Genomic DNA, 17,530 nt, shown 5'->3' with positions numbered 1-17,530 from the left:
CATTTCCTGTGTGGGGAGCAGGAAACGTTTTTCCTCTTCCCCACCATTTCTCTCTACTTTATCCTGTTTTACAAAAATATTTGTTTGCTAAAATTTCCAAAAAGTTCCATGCTGAATCTACATTGTAGAAAAGCTCATTAAATTCATAAAAGTGCTTTTCTCAATTGTCATCACATCAAAGAAAAAGACAAAATATAATTAGAAAATAATAACAGCCTAACAAAACTGTAGTCAGAGGTAAGTTCACATGTTTTAAAACATGTTAATGTAAAAGTTAAGATGGATGAACCATGATTTAACCAATGAGATACAGAAAAGAATAATTGGCTAATTAATTTGAAAATCTTATGATGTGGGCATGGTTCTGAGGAATATAAATTGTAAAATTAAAATTGAAATAGTTTATCAAAGAATTACCTCCAGAAAAGATGTTGGGAACAGAGTTTCCTTCAAACTCATAAGAATAAGTGATCCCAAAGGTCTCCAGAGAAAAGACAAATCACAAAATTCCACATTTTTTTTTGTAAATTAACATCACTTACTACCCAAAACTTATTGAAACCAGTTTCAAGTAAAATCAACCTGGGTTAAGAAGCCCAACTCTGGACTAGAGGTAAGGTTCAAGTGGTAGAGCATTTGCCTACAATATGGGAAGCCTTGGGTTCAATCTTCAGCCCTGACAAAACAAAACAAACCTAAGAAAGAAAGAGGTCTGCTTCTCTGCTTACTAGCTGTGCTACCTTGTATGATAGTTAAATAATATAAACCATAAAGTATATTTTAAAAGATGCCATTTATCGACTATAAATACATGACTAATGTTAGCTGACTGCTATAATAAAATAGAACACAACTCACTCACAGATTATGCCAATAAAGGTAACTACAAACCATAAACTACAAGCTATAAATCTCATTCAGAAGTAAATTATGCTAAAACTAAACCAATAGCATGTTAAAGAACCAAAATTAATTCACCAATATAAGCAGAGAATCATAAATATACTAACAAATCTAGTATGTATTGTGAGAAACTATATCTTAATTTCAACAGATGCTTAGAAAACATCCAAATATTGTTCACAACGAAGCATTTATAAAGCCAAAAATTGTGCACAGACACAATGAAGAACATCTGAAGGAAAAACAAATGTCAACAGAAAGTGAAACAGAAAATTTTAAATAATCCAGAGAAAAACAGGAGCTACACATGAAAGCTTATTATTATTCTTGATACTTAATGTTGTTTGAACGGTTAGTTACTGTGGTGGAAACAATACTGTGTTATTATCAGCTTACGTTATTTTTAGTACTTTCGTCAGACCTAAATTCATTTAATGTTAGCAACAATTCTTTGACTCTAAATTATTGGCTCAAATTTCAGATGAAAAAACTAAAATGCAAGAAAGGAAGGAGACAAAACCTTCACTTGTTCAAGGTTATCCAGGCAGTAAAAGGCAGAGCAGAATTGAATTGAATCAGCCTGCCTCCAAAGTTTGAAACTATTATGACTAGTTTATACCAACTTGTAATAAGAGCAAACATGAAAAACATTCATTAAAAATGAACAGAAACAAATACTACTATTGTCCAATGTATTCATTCTGAAAATCAAAACAAAACAAAGCAAGTTCATTGGCTATAACATAACGTGAGTTAATGGGACTAGAGAAAAGAAAAATATACGAAGACGATAGCTCTGTTATAGATAAGCAATGACTAGTTAAAAAGGAATAATAATCATAGCAAATCCTAGCTACTTGGGAAGTTGAGATCAGGAGGATCGAGGTTCAAGGTTCAAGGCAAGCCTAGACAAATAGTTCAAGAGCCTTCCACCTCCAAAATAACCACAGCAAAATGGGATAGGTGTGACTCAAGAAGTAGGGCACCTGCTATGAAAGCATGAAGCCCTGAGTTCAAACCCGAGGCCCACCAAGAACCAAAATAATAACATAAATGAAAATTAGGTGGATTTTAAAGAATTCATATCATTCCTACCTTTTTGAGTGACCCTGATATACTCTTCTGAAATTCAATTTCAATATTGGTTCTTATAATTCAAGAATTCCTCGTTACTCAATTTCTGACAACTGAACAGGGTGTACAAAGACCTGAAAACTTCTTTAATCTAGCCTCATTTGGCTTTAGGTTGAATAAGGCATTATTTGATTAAAAGGGTTAAGTTTGATCCCCAACACCATTAAAAAAAGAGAGAGAGAGAAAGAGAGACCTAATGGGAAAGGGGACAGCAAAGTAAATAGAACTGAAGGGAAAACAGCAGATTAAAGATAATAAAGTATAAAGGTATTTTCACAATAAAAGCAACACCACCTACATTAGCATCAGTAGTTACCACATTATTTAAGCACAAAACAGCTGATGAAATTTGACTATGTAGGAAAACTTTTATTATATGTATCTGTGCATGATTTATATTCTTTTTTAACAAAGGGTATATATTATTTTTGTTGATATGATCTAATTTTTCCTGGGGGGCACAGGGGTCTGAACTCAGGGCTTTGCACTTGCTCGGTGCTCTAATGCTTGAGTTCAGCCCCCAGCCCTTTTTGCTCTGCTTATTTTGGAGGTAGGGTCTCACTTTTTGCCCAGGCAGGCTTGGATCACAATCCTCTTTTTACCTGTCATTTTCCTGCAGGAATGACAGGCACTCACCACCATGCCTAGCTTTTTCCTAGCTCAGAATGGCCTGGAACTGCAATCCTCCCAATCTCGGCCTCTCACATAGCTGGGATGACAGTCTTGAGCTACCATGCCTGGCTTAATCTCATTTTTTAAAATGGTTCTTTGGCTAATAACACTGGAGACCATGGATTGTTCTTCTAGGCATCTATCAGTGTTAACCAGAGGCAAACAGAATGACTGGATGATTACAAGTACTGGTAGGATAGAAAAGATTGTCTCTGAGCTTCCAAGACTAGCATGTTGTTTGCAATGTTCGGAAATCAATGTGACATGGCCACTCTTAATTCTGTCACATAAGAAGAGTCATATAAATATGAAGAAAAGAGAAGGTGAGGGGGGAGAATTTGATCAAAGTTTATTATATACATGCATAGAAATATCACAAGAATACTCCCCAAACTGTACAATTAGTATGAACCAAAAAGGTAGAACAAAATAGCAAAATAGTATATAATTTCATTTAAAAATATTTTATAAAAACCTTTACTTTAAAAACAACCTACATTTCATTACTATTATTCTCCTTCTGGTGATACTTGAACACTCTGAGAAGTTTCTCCACAGACCATAATGGTCTCTGGGCAGCATTCCAATGTTAAGATTCTCAGACAAACTGATAACAATTATTTTATATTCCAGGTATGGGACCCCATGTAATTGAGATTTTTAGTACAAAGAAATTTATGAAATTGAATACATCTGCTATAGAAAATGAGGCCATTAAATGTCAAATCCAATGGCACCTAAATTCAGAGCAGTGAGTAAGAATTCGGTATGACTAATAAGATCACTTCTGTAACAGGCTTTCCCCAGGAAGCCCTCGACAACTCTTGCAAGTTATTTGTACAGGTTTCCCATAGCTAAATAACAAGCAGACTGCTCTGAGAGCCATTAAGAGAAATTGTTTCCCCACCTTGAATCTCACTTAAAGTCCCTTCTGGTATCCCAACTTCTGACTCTCCTTGGTTGTACACTGAATATTTCTGATGAACTGGAGTGCCCATCAGAGATAGTAAATAAAGTTTTGTTTTTTTTAGTGTATTCTTGGTGACTTGAAGAACAAATGAATTTAGTCTTTGATGTGATGCCAGTTTTCACCCTGTTTTTAATCATACACAGGCATGTTTCAAAATTGTGGGAACATTAAAAAATTATACACAGTTCAGCTTTCTTCTTTATCATATTTGTCTTTCTATTCTAAGCCTTAGTCATGATTGCAGCCATTATTGGATAAAATGTGGTTAATGTTACCTTTAAATAATAACTCAATAAAAACTGACAAAAGCCAAGTATAAACTGAATCACTTCGATCATTCAGTCACAGCATCAATGCTATCATTCCTTCCTTTTTTTTTTTTCTTTCTTGTTTTGGTAGTACTGAGGCTTGAACTCAGGGCCTCATGCTTCCTAGGTAGGCACTTTACCAGCTCAATGCTATCATTTCTTAATGACTTTTCCTTATACTTTCTTCATCATTATTCATCCTTTCCTACCTCTACTCATGGTATTACTATAATGACCATGCTTTGCTTTAGTTTTTCCTCACTATCAGGCATAATTTATCTTCAATCTGTGTCCTTGTTAACTGGAATATAGGCCCTCTCAGAGCCAGGTTCAAGGCCAAGTACACATGTGTGCTCAACCTGCTTCGCCATCTCTGGCAGTTCTGGTAAGACCTGTGAATGTTTTGCTTAGATGTATTCCAGTTCTTAGCACAGTGTCAGGAACATACAGAATTACATCAAAATTATGATGCTACACACTTGCCACTATGGCCTGTAAGATGTATTAGAGTTTCAGAGATAGGAAAAAAGTCTGATTCTAAGCCCTAGGTCTTCTCTTACAATTATTCAAATGGCAGAAATTTAAAAATTTGCTTTTGAAATAACAAAAAATGTTGTCAGCTTCCCTTTTGATCAAAACAAAATAAATTACAGTAACAAACATAACTTAAATACTTTTTGATGAACTCAATCAACATTTAGAGTTTAAGCTTGTTGGCTCTGTAACCCACTACCAACAAACCTGGATAGATATCTAGTACTTTTGAATAAAATATAAAGAGCTCCTTCCCTCCACTCACTCATTCATTATCACATTACACATATATACTCTGTGCCATGCATTGCTCCTGGTGCTGGGTGAGTGTAGCACACAGAATCTCATGACAGTTTACTGTCTACAGTGCTTCCTCATTGTGATCTATACACCACTGCAATTGAGTAACCTGGATTATTTTGAGGGCTTTGATATATGAGTTTTCTTTTATTTTTCGAAATAAACATTTTAAATAAGATCCCATAATGAGTCATGTGCATACTAAGGTTGAAAAAGAAACTTGAAAGTATATTTCAAATTCCTCTTATTCTGTAAATCATCCCTACTCGAAATTTTATCTTCCTTCCTCAAGCTCATGCCCCTCATAGTTCACAGCACACAACTGTAATTAACGATGTTCTATTATTGCTCTTAAAATGGAAAGATGATATGGTAGGATGTTGATCTCTGGTGTCACATTGCCTTGAGATCAACTTCCAAACCTATCACTTAACTGTCTGTGTGAAGTTTTCAGCTTAATTTTCCATATCAGAAATATGAGGCTAATGCCTACTTTAGAGTGCCATGTCGAAGATTAAATGAGATTACTGATGCAAGTCCACAGCTCAATATTTGGCAAACAGCAGGCATTCAGTGAAAGCTGACTTGTTTCCTCTCCTAATCTTTTGCCTTGTACACAGGATGCTGCAGTTGGATACACTATGATGTTTATTGGTAAGGAATACCAATGTGAGGGCTGACACTGCCAGCCCTCACAGACCTCTTGCTTTTTTGGAATATGCAAAGAACATAAATACTTCATCTTAGTCACATATAAGGTTACTCAGTAATATTCAGAATTATCCACAAGCACAGAAATTAAAACTTAATTCAAGATGGTAAGAACTAACTTGATGTTGTAAACATACGTCTTTCTCTTTGAGTTGCACAGTCTATTCCAGGTATCACAGTTGATTTTATGATGAATGTGTTGCTAGGAGCATTCAACACATCAAATGCCATAATCAACTTGTTGATGTCAGGATGAATAAATCTTGTATGTTAGTGAAATGACATGCTTTTCAGTCTGTCATTTCTATTTCTCCTATTTATTTATTTTTTCTCTCTAGCTAAATACTAGAATTAGATTCTAGTGTCATTGAAACAACTATGCTCTTTGGAGCAAATCACGTACACACACATACACACACACACAAATCTTAACTTAAATGACAAAAATGTCCTATGAAGTAAAAAATTATTGCTGAAGACAATGTAGGCATAGGCCAGACTTATCCAAACCTCAGCCCAAGAGCACATGGCATATAAACAGACTTAAACTGGGTTTCAATACAGACTTCAGGGATATATATGAGAATCTTCAAATGCAAAGATGTGACAGTTGATGAAGCTATCAGATGCGTCACTATGGGGAATGTCTTTTGTCAAAACAAAAGTGATTAAGTAGGAAGCTATGGTGTGAAAGTAATGGATCCTGAACCAAAAGTCATCTCTTCTTAGCAAGAAAAATTGTATTTGATAGTATTTAGGGTGTAACCATAGGCACTATCAAGAACAAAAATTTCCTGGCAATGAGTAAAACTCACAACCTCTCAGGAGACTAAGTTGAAATACTAAACCTCACATATTTCTTGTAAGCTCACTAATGTATTAGTAGATTGTCCAAGTAATCTTATCGGGTCACTGTGTAAAGGTTAATTTGCTGTTAACACCCTACTTGTATGAAAGGACACAGAAGCAGATGTGCAATTTATACTACAAATAAATCTATACTCTTTATTTTCTTTCACGCTTTAAAAATGTAAACTGTCTCAGTCATTTATGGCACTCAGTTTATGTGATCGACCCTGTTTGAGGATTAGTTAACTGCTGGGCGAGATGGTGTACCAAGCACACCTAATTGCCCAGATATTTTGCTACCATTCTCATTTCAATGCACAGAAGCCCGATCTTGTCCCATCAGGTTCTCATGCTTCTTCTAATTCCCAGAATCCCATGGGAATTTATTTCTATAAATGACACCACAATCTATCCAAACTCAGGAAAGCCTTGCCTTTTCCCTCCTTTATGTGCCTGAAGGCGCCCAATCCAATTCACTCCCAGTTGGCTGTGATGCACAATGTGCACCAGGTCTACCCACTCCTCTCTATCCCCACTCCTCTCTATCCCCACTCCTCTATCCTCACTACCATCATCTTGACCAGGCTACCCTGATCTCTTCCGAACAATTACTCTGGCTTTCCAAAGAGTTTATTTACCTTCTCCCACTCAAATTGGGCATTAATAACATGAGATACTTCTATCATTTGACACTTGAAAATGGTATTTTAATAGCTACACAAGGAAAAAGTTTGGTGGCTAAGATAGGACTAGGAACTACTCTTATTTAGAAATCATCTTTATTAATACAGTAATGACATGTTTGTGGTGAAAAATACAGTCTTATGCATAAAGAGGCAGAACTAAAACCTTTTTCATCATCAGCTGAGCTTCTGAGCTCAAATCTCCAGCATATTTCTTTGTTTCTTCATCTAGGGAAGGGGATGGAAAATACTGGCTAAGTCTCCAGGTAAATGAGCCCGTTGACCAAGGCTTTTCAGTCATAATGGACACCTTTGGAAGCCAGCCTGTTTGAAACCATTACTTAAGGTACAAAGTCAAGTCCAGGGAAAATTGGCTTCCACATAATTTGAACTTAAAAAGTGTTAGAGGACAGAGTGTATTGTCTGTGTGCATGTAGACATAACAAAGCTATTTTCATGCACAGTCCTGGAAGGAGGCCCGTGTAACTGCTCTGTGGGTCTGGTTACAATTATTTCACTATAGGGAATAATCCAGGACAGTACATCCCTTCTCTGTCCATGCAGCCTCAAGCCGAAATGCATGTTGTTTTTACCCCACGAACCTTTTCAGCTCTCTTCCTTGACTACCTTTTAATTCTTCTCGTCCTCTTCATGCTATATATCCCAACTTTTCATGTCAGAAATTCTAGCTAAATTCAGCCCAATTTACACAATACATTACTTAAGAAATTGTGAATGGAAGAGTGGGTGTGATACCTGTGCCTTTAACCTGTGACTGCACAGACTCTGGGCACACATGCCTGTGTTTCTCACTGTTTGTGCACGTACTTTCTAAGTTCTAGTTGAAATAAACAGAATTCTCCTAAAAGGAAAGGGTTGGTCAGTCCTCTGTAATATTACCTCCATAACCAAACACATTTGTGCTCTCCACCCACTGCAACATTTCAAACAGCTGACTGTGGCCCTGGGGAAAATTCTTAATAGAACATTTTATATTGAAATGTATTTTTAATTAAAATGACAACAAAAAAGAAGATAAGATAGAATTATAGGATATCAGTAGTAAAATGTTAACCCTAGTATTTAGAAATGTTTGTGGCTATCAAATCTTTATTTGATCTCCCTTGGTCATGCTTAGTTCTAGAAATTTGAAGCTCTCCTCACCATGAGTTACTGAGCTGAAGCTCAGAGATCGCTGGTTGAAAGCCCAGGTGCTTTCTCTACCATCCTAGGTATTGACTTCTTACAAATATTTTGGGCATTTCCCTGTATTCTTCCTGCACTTATGGAAATATCCATAAGTAACAGACTATAATGAAATGTGGAACAAACACAGCCAGTGGTTGATCAATCAGAGCTGCATATAATTTACACAGATAGGCTTTCTAGGTTTACAAGAAATACAAATAGTTAAATTTTTCTTGAGAAAAGAATTTTCAAGATTAAAAAAATCAACAGCATATGGTATGAATTATTCTTTGGCTCAACACTAACTTTTCACACTTTGACCTTTCCTTGTCTGACATGATCTCTTCCACTAAGGACAAGAGGTAGAGGGACTTCCCTTTGAAGCTCAGAAAGGGAATAACATCAAATCTTTATTTTACCTGGGTGAAACCCAGTCCTAGTGATCTGTCAACAGGGAGTGAGATGAGGTGAGATAAAGTTAATAACAAATGTCAACTAAAGAATCTGAAAGGTAAAAAATAATCTCTCTTTAAAACTGAACAATTCTCTTCCTTCTTTAAGACTCAGTCCTCTTGTAGAAAAAATAAGATTTTACTAGCTGGATTAATCTAAAATTTGCTGAGAGTTCACCTTGTTAAAAACATCCTGCAAGGTGTCACCTCTAATCCTCTATTGGAAAGTGTGAGAGAATCATGTCACCATTTGAATCATCAAAGCTCACCATTTCTATTTTTAACTAAATCCCGCACCCTTCACTATCTTTTCTCCGAGACTATTTCATTGACTTTCTAAAATGATTTGTATTTAAGTGAACATTTGCTTCCTTAATGAGATTATAAGATTCTTTGACAGCGAGGGACATTTTTTAAACAAATATTTGAATTATGTTCTACCTAATTTACTTAATATATATCATCCTGCTTTAAGTTTTTCTAGTATTCAACAATATATTTTTATAGTCACATAAAGATTAAAAGATACAATCCTTATTTCCAAGGAGTTTAAGCATCATTTGGAAGATATTACATATGGAAATATCTGAAGTACAATAAGATTATCTAAATGATCTAGAATTATATTATATATTCTCTATATCCTACACATGCTTTACATGTATCTATAAGGTGCATCCTATAGACCACTATTAACAAGACAATTGTAATAGCAAGGAACAACCAAGTAATCAACAGAAAGTAGAAGAACCCATACCTGGAAACATGCCATTGTGTACACAGGGCACCAGAGTCAGCTAATGTTTAGTAAGTACCAGGCATATTTCTGGTAGAATAACAGCAGCCACTCCAATTTGCTTATTTTCTAAATATAAATCTAGATATATGATTGGTTTTTCTCAAAGTAAGGTATCCCTATAGCTGCCTTAGAAAGAAAATTTGAGGAAAATGCTTTTGCATACCTTAAACCAAGGATTTGTGGAAGGTTCTATATTTACCAAAATCCTTCTTCTATGTTCTAAATAATTTCAGAAGTTTCCACCTGACTCAGTCCCTTTTGAGGGTCACTCGCTGTGTAGACAAGTATTTCTTGTTTGCTGAACACATGTTCTCCAATTTTCCAATAAAAGACCCTTTTTGATTCAAGGCAAATGGTTTCTTTGGTGAAACTTAAAATATGAATTCCCGCTTTAATGCTGACATTTTAACATATAAAATACTCCACTAAAATAGCTTTTCTTTACTAATAATGGCAGACTTGGATCAGGAAGATTTTCAGCAAAACATATTTTATTATTCTAAGCACTTGTTTTTATGAATGTCAGTTATTCAACTTTATAAACCATTTTCTGGAAAACACCATTTGCTAGTAAGCTCCCTTCCTTCCTCTCTCCCTCTCTCCTTCCCTCCCTCCCTCCTTTCATTCATTCCTCCTTGCCTTCCATCCTCCCTCCCTCCTTTCCTTCCTTCCCTCCTCCCCTCCCTCCTTCTCTCCAGATGTAGAGTACTGGAGATATACTAGTACCTACATGGAAACGACCTTATAAATGTGACTTGGTGTTCTCCTAGGTTGCTTACCCCAAATTAGTATAGTCATCTTTCACTGCTCTTTTCTGTAACAAAACTGTTTCCCAGCATGCTCATTTGTATTTGAACTTTTTGAGTTTCACTACATAAAGCAACAGCATTTTAAGTAGCAATGGCCCGAATGGCAATTATGTCCCTTGTAATCACTGATTGCATGTTCCCTGAGCTGAAAAATCATTAAAGTATTTATAAATCCACAAAATCCAAAATATTGAAATATTATAAACCTTCTGAAACAGCACATATATGCTGAGGTTACTCCAACACAAATACAGGCTTTTTTTTTTCTCTCTCTCTTTTATGCTGATGGTATTTTCACTTATTCTGAAATCACTTACAACTTTTAAAAGTATATGGAAACAGGAAAGAGATTGTGTAATTTACTACAGGGGCCAGATGAGGCTCAAACCCATCAGGAAAAGATAAGGAGGCAAGTGTTAGAAGAACTGAGAATCATTCTGGTCTTGGAAACCACAGAATACAGTCATTCTTTGGTATTTGCTGAGGATTGATTTCAGGATCCTTTGCAAACACCAAAGTCCGTGGGTGCTAAGTCCTGTTATGTTGTGAGTATGAAATGCTCCCTCCTCCCATGTATTGGGGGTGCGGTTGCCAGCTGATGGGATTTTGGGAAACGACTAAATTCTGTGGGCTCTGACTTAATCAGCATATTATGTATTATCAGCATAATTACAAGCATAATTCCTTGAGGGGCTTGTATCAAGATGACATGATTGGGAGATGGTGAGAAGCAGGAGGTAGGCCTAGTTGGAGGAAGTAAGTCACTGGGGACATATCTCCTGACTATATCTTGTATTCTTAGTCCCTCTTTCTGCCACCTGTCTGCCTTGAGGTAAACTGTTCTCCTCTGCCACAAGTTCCTGCCACTGTGATGTTCTGTTGAGCACAAGGGGCCAAGTGATCATGGATTGAACCAAACAATTCTTTCCTCCGTGAAGAGGTTTCTGTCAAGTATTTGGTCACAGCTATGCAAAAGTAAGTATTACAATTCCCTTATATAAAATGGCATAGCATTTGCAAGCAACCTGGCACATCTTCCCATATGGATTACATTTAATAGCTAACATGGTGTAAATGCTGTGCAAATGATTGGGTTGTTATTCTACATCTTTAGGGAAAAAATCTACATATTCAGTGCAGTTACAGTTTTTTTCTTCAAATGTTTTCAACCATGTTTGTCCGAATTCATCAATGTGGACCCCAGGGATACAGAAGGCTGGCTGTACTTTCATTCAAGAACTGGGGGTGTATAACCTTGGAGCATGTTGCAATGTCAGTTCTTATATACCTGGTAGGGAGAGGATGTCCTGGGATTCCTATGAGCTGTCACAACAAAGGATTTCATGATCAAACATTTGTTACGTTTGGTAAGAGAGCTGGACACTTTAAGCTTATCTGATTCTGTGTTTTTTATTTGTTTACTTTGCCTTTAGTGACCTGAGAAGGATTAAGAATGGCAGAGAGGCCACTGCAGAAGTAACATCCATACTAATACTCCCAATTCTACTGATCCAGCAAGTCTCCTGGTGCAGGCAGGCTTCTGCTTGGGGGAATGTAAAGGAAGCAGGCTGGGGGAAATGCAGGGTATGGGTTTTTTTTTTTTCCCCCTGTTATTCTTATGACTGAGGAAATGCTGCAATCTAGTGACTTTAGAGAAAGGACCCATTTCTCCTCACAGAGCAGGAATAGCTGCACCATGCAGTTAAATAGGGACTGGCAGGCTCTGCTTGCAGATTTTTGACCCAGAGGCTCAGCTCATCTAGATATTCAGCAAACCCTGATGTGGACAGGCTGTGCCTATCTGGAAAGAGGGCGGTGTTCTGACACATAATTCTGTGTGCTGCAGCTTTCTCTCCTCCTCCCTTGCAAAGGACTATCTTATAGATCTGGCTCTTAAGCGTATGATAGTAAAGGCTGAATTGCAAAATACCAAGGTTAAGTGTTTCTGAGAAGGAAGAGAAGATTGCAAGGCACAGGACTGAGTAAATGTGCCAGCAGGGTTAGGCTTAGGGTTACAGCAATTGCAGCGTTGGTGCGCTGTTATTTGAGCTCCTCACTACAATTTCTTAGTTTTAGATAATTTCCATCCCAGATGCAGCCCCTCTGCTTATTTTGCTCCTGGTTTAACATCAATGCCTGACTGACTCTTATGATACACAGACCTCTTTCCTGTAATTTTCAGCTTCACTCACAGACAGAGATTGGCCTGTAGGTCAAATCAATGGTGTTATAAGGAAAGGTTTATTCTTTTTCATTTTATCACATTGTTTACCATTTATTTTAGACCTATGATGGAACTGGATCTTAAATCTTAAAATACAATGGATTTTCCAGGAAGGTAGCCTGTATTTTGGGAATACAGGGTACCTTCTACTCATCAAAAGTTTGGTGAAAATAAATCTTAAAAAAGCTCAACATGTCAAATAAAAGAAAAGATTGCAGTCTTTCAATATATTCCCCAGCCCCAAAGTGACCTTATCTCACTGAATGGGCTGCTGGAGGCTTAAAGTAAGAATTTTACATCTCAATTTAAATAGTGCTTAAAAGAATTGTAGAAAATAATAGCATTACAGTAATATTTCAAAGTTCCAACTATCATCTAAGTCTAAGTAGCATCAGTTATGGTGTGAAGATGCCAAGGCTGCTTGAGATCATAGTCAATATGTGCAGGTTAAGGCAATGAAGGAATTCCTGATTTTTATTTTCCCCTCAATAGTTCATGGATAGGAAAATATTCCAGAGAAACCACCTAGAATTTCAGAAAGAAAACATTATACTTTTTCAAAACTCCTATTTTGAGCCCGCCAGATTAAAAACACAGACACTTAACTGAAACTTCTGCTGCCAGAACCCTCCAGTGAAAAGTTGTAAGGTGAGAATTTCATAGGATAAATGCCAATCCCTTGCTAAACCCAAACTTTTAACACCTTAACAGATATAATATGTTTAAAATGGCTGCATACTTAACCTTGTCAAAAACAAAGAAATCCAAATGTTCATGGGGCCTTGGAAAGCTCCCAATGACAAAGCTTAGGCAGGAGGCCACCCAAAGATATGGCACCTTATCTGGAACCTGCGTTCTGCTCTCTGTTTCAGTACAAGGCATTAAATGACTTTGCATTTCACTATATTTATTGTATTAAGGCCCAACTGCCTTCACATAGGCTTCTTGTCTTACAGAGGGGCAGAATACATGGGGAAAGCCACTTGTGTGCTGACAGTGAGTGAGTATCATTCAGGTCACAATACCTGAGACTGTTCATTATCCCGTATTCTTTCCCTGTCACCTGCCATATTGCTCTACTTCAGGGTGCAACTAGATGAATGAGTCTTTCCATTCCTCCCTAGGGGAGACATGGCAGGTTATTTTTGGAAAAACATTGATGCCATTACTTCATTTCTTTTTACTTAGGATCTTCCTATAGGGAGAGCCTCAGAGAACAGGCCCTCAATCCTTCTTCTAAAATCCTTGCACCAGATGTGTTTGGAATGGAAAACTTTTTTCAGAGATGGTGTTCATAAAAATATGTTACATAAAACCTCCAGTGGATCTGGGCCAGTACCTCATAATCATATATATGTACATTTTTTCAGTGAACATAAGAATTTTCATAACAAAAGGAATAAATAAAGATGTAAATAACCTCTAACTAGTGTAGGACAAGCTTTGCCACCAAATGGATTTGGGTGTTCAATTGGCAAAGGAACTTTCAATTTTCTGGGCATTTGAGTTTTGAAGTTGAGGATGAGATTTTAGATCTGTATTAGATTTTGAAATGGTTATGACCAATTAACCTATTTGTTTTGTGAGAAAGGGGAGACAGGTGTGTTTTACATAGCTTAAGGAGGACTTTCAAAGTGATCTTTTGGACATAGAAACAGAATTTGAGATAGGTGGGCTGTGCTGCTGCCATATGACCTTGGCATATTCTGTCCTTCAGAGTCACTCTGTGACAGTACTGTTGTCATGGAATCTGAGGTGTGTTGCTGTGCTAAAGAGAAAAGGACAAGTAATAGGCTGACCTAACCTGTCTGAGACACACAGGAACATTCCCAGACTAGAATAAAAACCTCAACAAGACAAGACTTTTGGAGCCAGCTGGCATGTTCATACTATGATTCCATAATGAAGTGATTACACAGCTTGAATTTTTAAGCATATATAAACCCCAAAGCTTATCTTTTTAATATAGAGAATTCTTTCGTTTGTTTGTGGTTTGAGATGGAGTCTCAGTATTTGAGACCCGGTCTTGCTATGTAGCACAGAATGGTCTAGAACTTACTAGGTAGCCTAAGCTGGCCTAGAACTCATGCCTCTACCTCTTAAGTGCTGGATTATAGGCATGGGCCACCATATCCAGCTGAAATCTTTTAAGAGCTTAAATCACTGATGTTTTAAAGGTGGGACTGGGAAGTTTGTCTTCTGGCTTTTATGCTGGGGACTCTATGTAGGGGAAGGGTACTGTCTTAGAGATCAGGGCTAGTTACCAGTGAAGACATATAGAGATGAAGGCTTACTTGGCTTCCAGGGCCAGCGCGATGATGCCAGCAGCCATGGGGGCTGAGGCTGATGTCCCAGTGTGGTTGTCTGTGCACCGTTGCCTTAGGTCTGTAGTGATCTAAAAGACAGAAATGAGAAACTTAGACTGTTGAAGTCAATGTGAATCATAGCCAGGTAGGAAGAAATTTACTCAGAAAGGTGGATGGAGAGGTGTTGAAAGATTCTTTTTAAATTCTTTGTTTCCTCTCTTTTCTGATCGTATCACTTTCAGAGAATCTCCTGTGTACATCAACTTTGATAAGGGACAATTTGAAAACTGTACTCCATTTCTGTTAAGCCATAAATAGGACTAGAGTGAGCCAATGGCTAGAAACAAAGGTTGTACAGTATCTTTTAAATTTTGCACTGTGGGCATCTTGCATGCTTCACTCTAGTGTCAGCCCTGGTAAAAACTAAAGTTATTTCATTGACCTAACATTTTAAAATAATTAAGCAAACTGAATCAATGGTTAAACACTGAAATTGGCATTTGTATATGAAGAATAAAGTATGCAGTCCCTACACTCTTCAAGCTGTTACATTGAGAGAGCTGCAGGTTTGAAGCCCAAAGTAAGCACTACCATAGAAGGAAACTTTGGTCATGGACCTATCTAGAAGTCATAGAAATGTTAAGATTTTACATGGATTCAAAACACAAGGATGAGCCTAGTGCACTTCATATATAATTACAGCTTGTACATTATAAAAGAAGATTGGTTATTTTTCCATTTTATGTTTGCAATCAAAATGTGAGGGCAATATCATTTTTATTTTCTTGGCTATGGCTGAATAACATTACCATTCAGCAAGGGCAATGGTTTTCAACATTTGTTTCATTATTGTTTCACGAAGGGCAAAAATTAAATTTAAATTCTCCTTAGCAAGAGAAAATTATGGAATCAGATCCTGAGAACCACTGTATTATTACCAAGCTTTTTAAAATCCTCCTTCCTGGACAAGAATACATCCATCCTTGCTCCCTTGGGCCTGATTCACATGGCTTGTGAGATGAGTTAGCGAACTCACTGGAGTTATTGAATGATATTAGCAAATCTTTCTTGGGCATCATGACAAGTATGTCACCACGCACTTGGCATGAAAGGTCACCAGAAAGTTCAAGGGAACAGAGATGGTGGAAAAAAAGCCCCAGTGTTCTAAGGTGTTTCCTGCAAGAGTTGTGTGAAGATGAGTTGAGTTTGATTTGGGAGAAGTGCTACATAGCAGCTGAGAGATGGACCCTGCATGTGACATGAAGATGTTCGAGTGGACCTTTTATCATCATTTATGGAATTAGACCAACAGCTTGGCCCATTTAATTACATAAGAGACTGTCTGTTTTTAATGTCTTTTGCTTCTTTTGACACCTCTAATGTTATCAGGTAGGTCTGAGTACTGACATAAAAGAAGACAGACAATGAATAAAAATATATAGAATCATATAGATATGGTGGTACAGGTGAACTGAGTTGTACCTACCTCTATGTTTATGGTACAGCACCTGACTAGCAAATGTGAAGCCCTCAGTTCCAATCCTACTACCAAGTTTAAAAAAAAAAGACACTCTCTGGACTTTTCATTGCTAACTTTAAAAAAGATGTTCTTTTATTGTTTTAAAAAACATATAACATAGATTTACTTCCTAGCAGTTTTTATGTGAACAGCATAGTATTATTCACTATCACTGTTCAGTATTGTTCAGTGTCTCTACCCATTGAACAATTTCTCTCTGTCCCCCTCCCACCACCACCCTGGCAACCACCACTGTACTTTCTGTTTCTATGTGTTTGGTTGCTCTAGGTACCCCTATAAGCGGAATCATATGGTATTTGTCTTTTCATGACTGGATTATTCATCTTAGCACAATGTCCTCAAAGTTCACCTATATTATAGCTTATGATGGGATTTCCTTTCTTTTTAAGGCTGAATAATATTCCATTGTGCTACATTTTCTTTATCCATTCATCTGTCGATGGGCACCTGGGTTGTTTCCACACCTTGGCTATTGTGAGTAGTGCTGCAAAACGCACATGGGTATGCAAAAATCTTCAATCCTTTTGAATATAACCAGAAGGACTGTTAGGTCATTAAAAAAGCATTTCTAACCTCTCCTCAAATCATGGGTGAATCTACACCCTTATTTTCTAAAGCATGAATACCTTGGAAGCAACTTGCTTTTCGGCCTCAAGAATCACTGTTGGTGAGAGATAGCCTTGTCTGCATTCTTCTCATTTTACCTCACCCCACGGTCACATTTCTTTGTCCAAGTTTTATTTTATTTTTTTTGCAATGACTTATGCCTGGATGCAAGATTTTTTTCATGATATTTCACCTCTTGGCTCTCCTTTCTTATTCTTTAGCTGTACCAGACATTTTCAATGCACAGAAACAAATCCAGAATAAACACTCCAAGTGTGTGCAGCATTTTTAAGTATCATAAATAACATCTCCAGCCAAACATGAACAATGAGAATTTTATGATGCTGGGTTTTCAACAGGAATATACCTCATCCATATATAGTCATTAGCCATGTGTACATGTAACATGTACTTGAATAAAAAGCTACTCAATGTGTTTACACATAAACACCAATGAGGTGCTAAATGCTATGAATGTAGGCAAGCATGTGGAATTCCAGGTCACCATTTCCATCCACTGGAAATAAATGAAACTTGAGAAT

At 37.0% G+C, this 17,530-nt stretch overlaps 1 protein-coding gene across 5 annotated transcripts in view; it reads right to left on the bottom strand.

Moving 5' to 3' along the window:
* The window catches only part of Pcsk5 (proprotein convertase subtilisin/kexin type 5), a 413,349-nt gene that overhangs the window by 206,645 nt on the left and 189,174 nt on the right, over positions 1 to 17,530 (bottom strand). For all 5 annotated transcript variants that reach the window (XM_074052070.1, XM_074052071.1, XM_074052074.1 and 2 more), the window contains one exon: positions 14,831 to 14,931. In XM_074052070.1, the coding sequence (XP_073908171.1) occupies positions 14,831 to 14,931 (101 nt within the window). The remainder of the gene's footprint in view (positions 1 to 14,830; positions 14,932 to 17,530) is intronic.

This window comes from Castor canadensis, chromosome 13, assembly GCF_047511655.1.
Source record: "Castor canadensis chromosome 13, mCasCan1.hap1v2, whole genome shotgun sequence".
NCBI lineage: Eukaryota > Metazoa > Chordata > Mammalia > Rodentia > Castoridae > Castor > Castor canadensis.
This window is presented reverse-complemented; position numbering and strand designations above follow the sequence as displayed.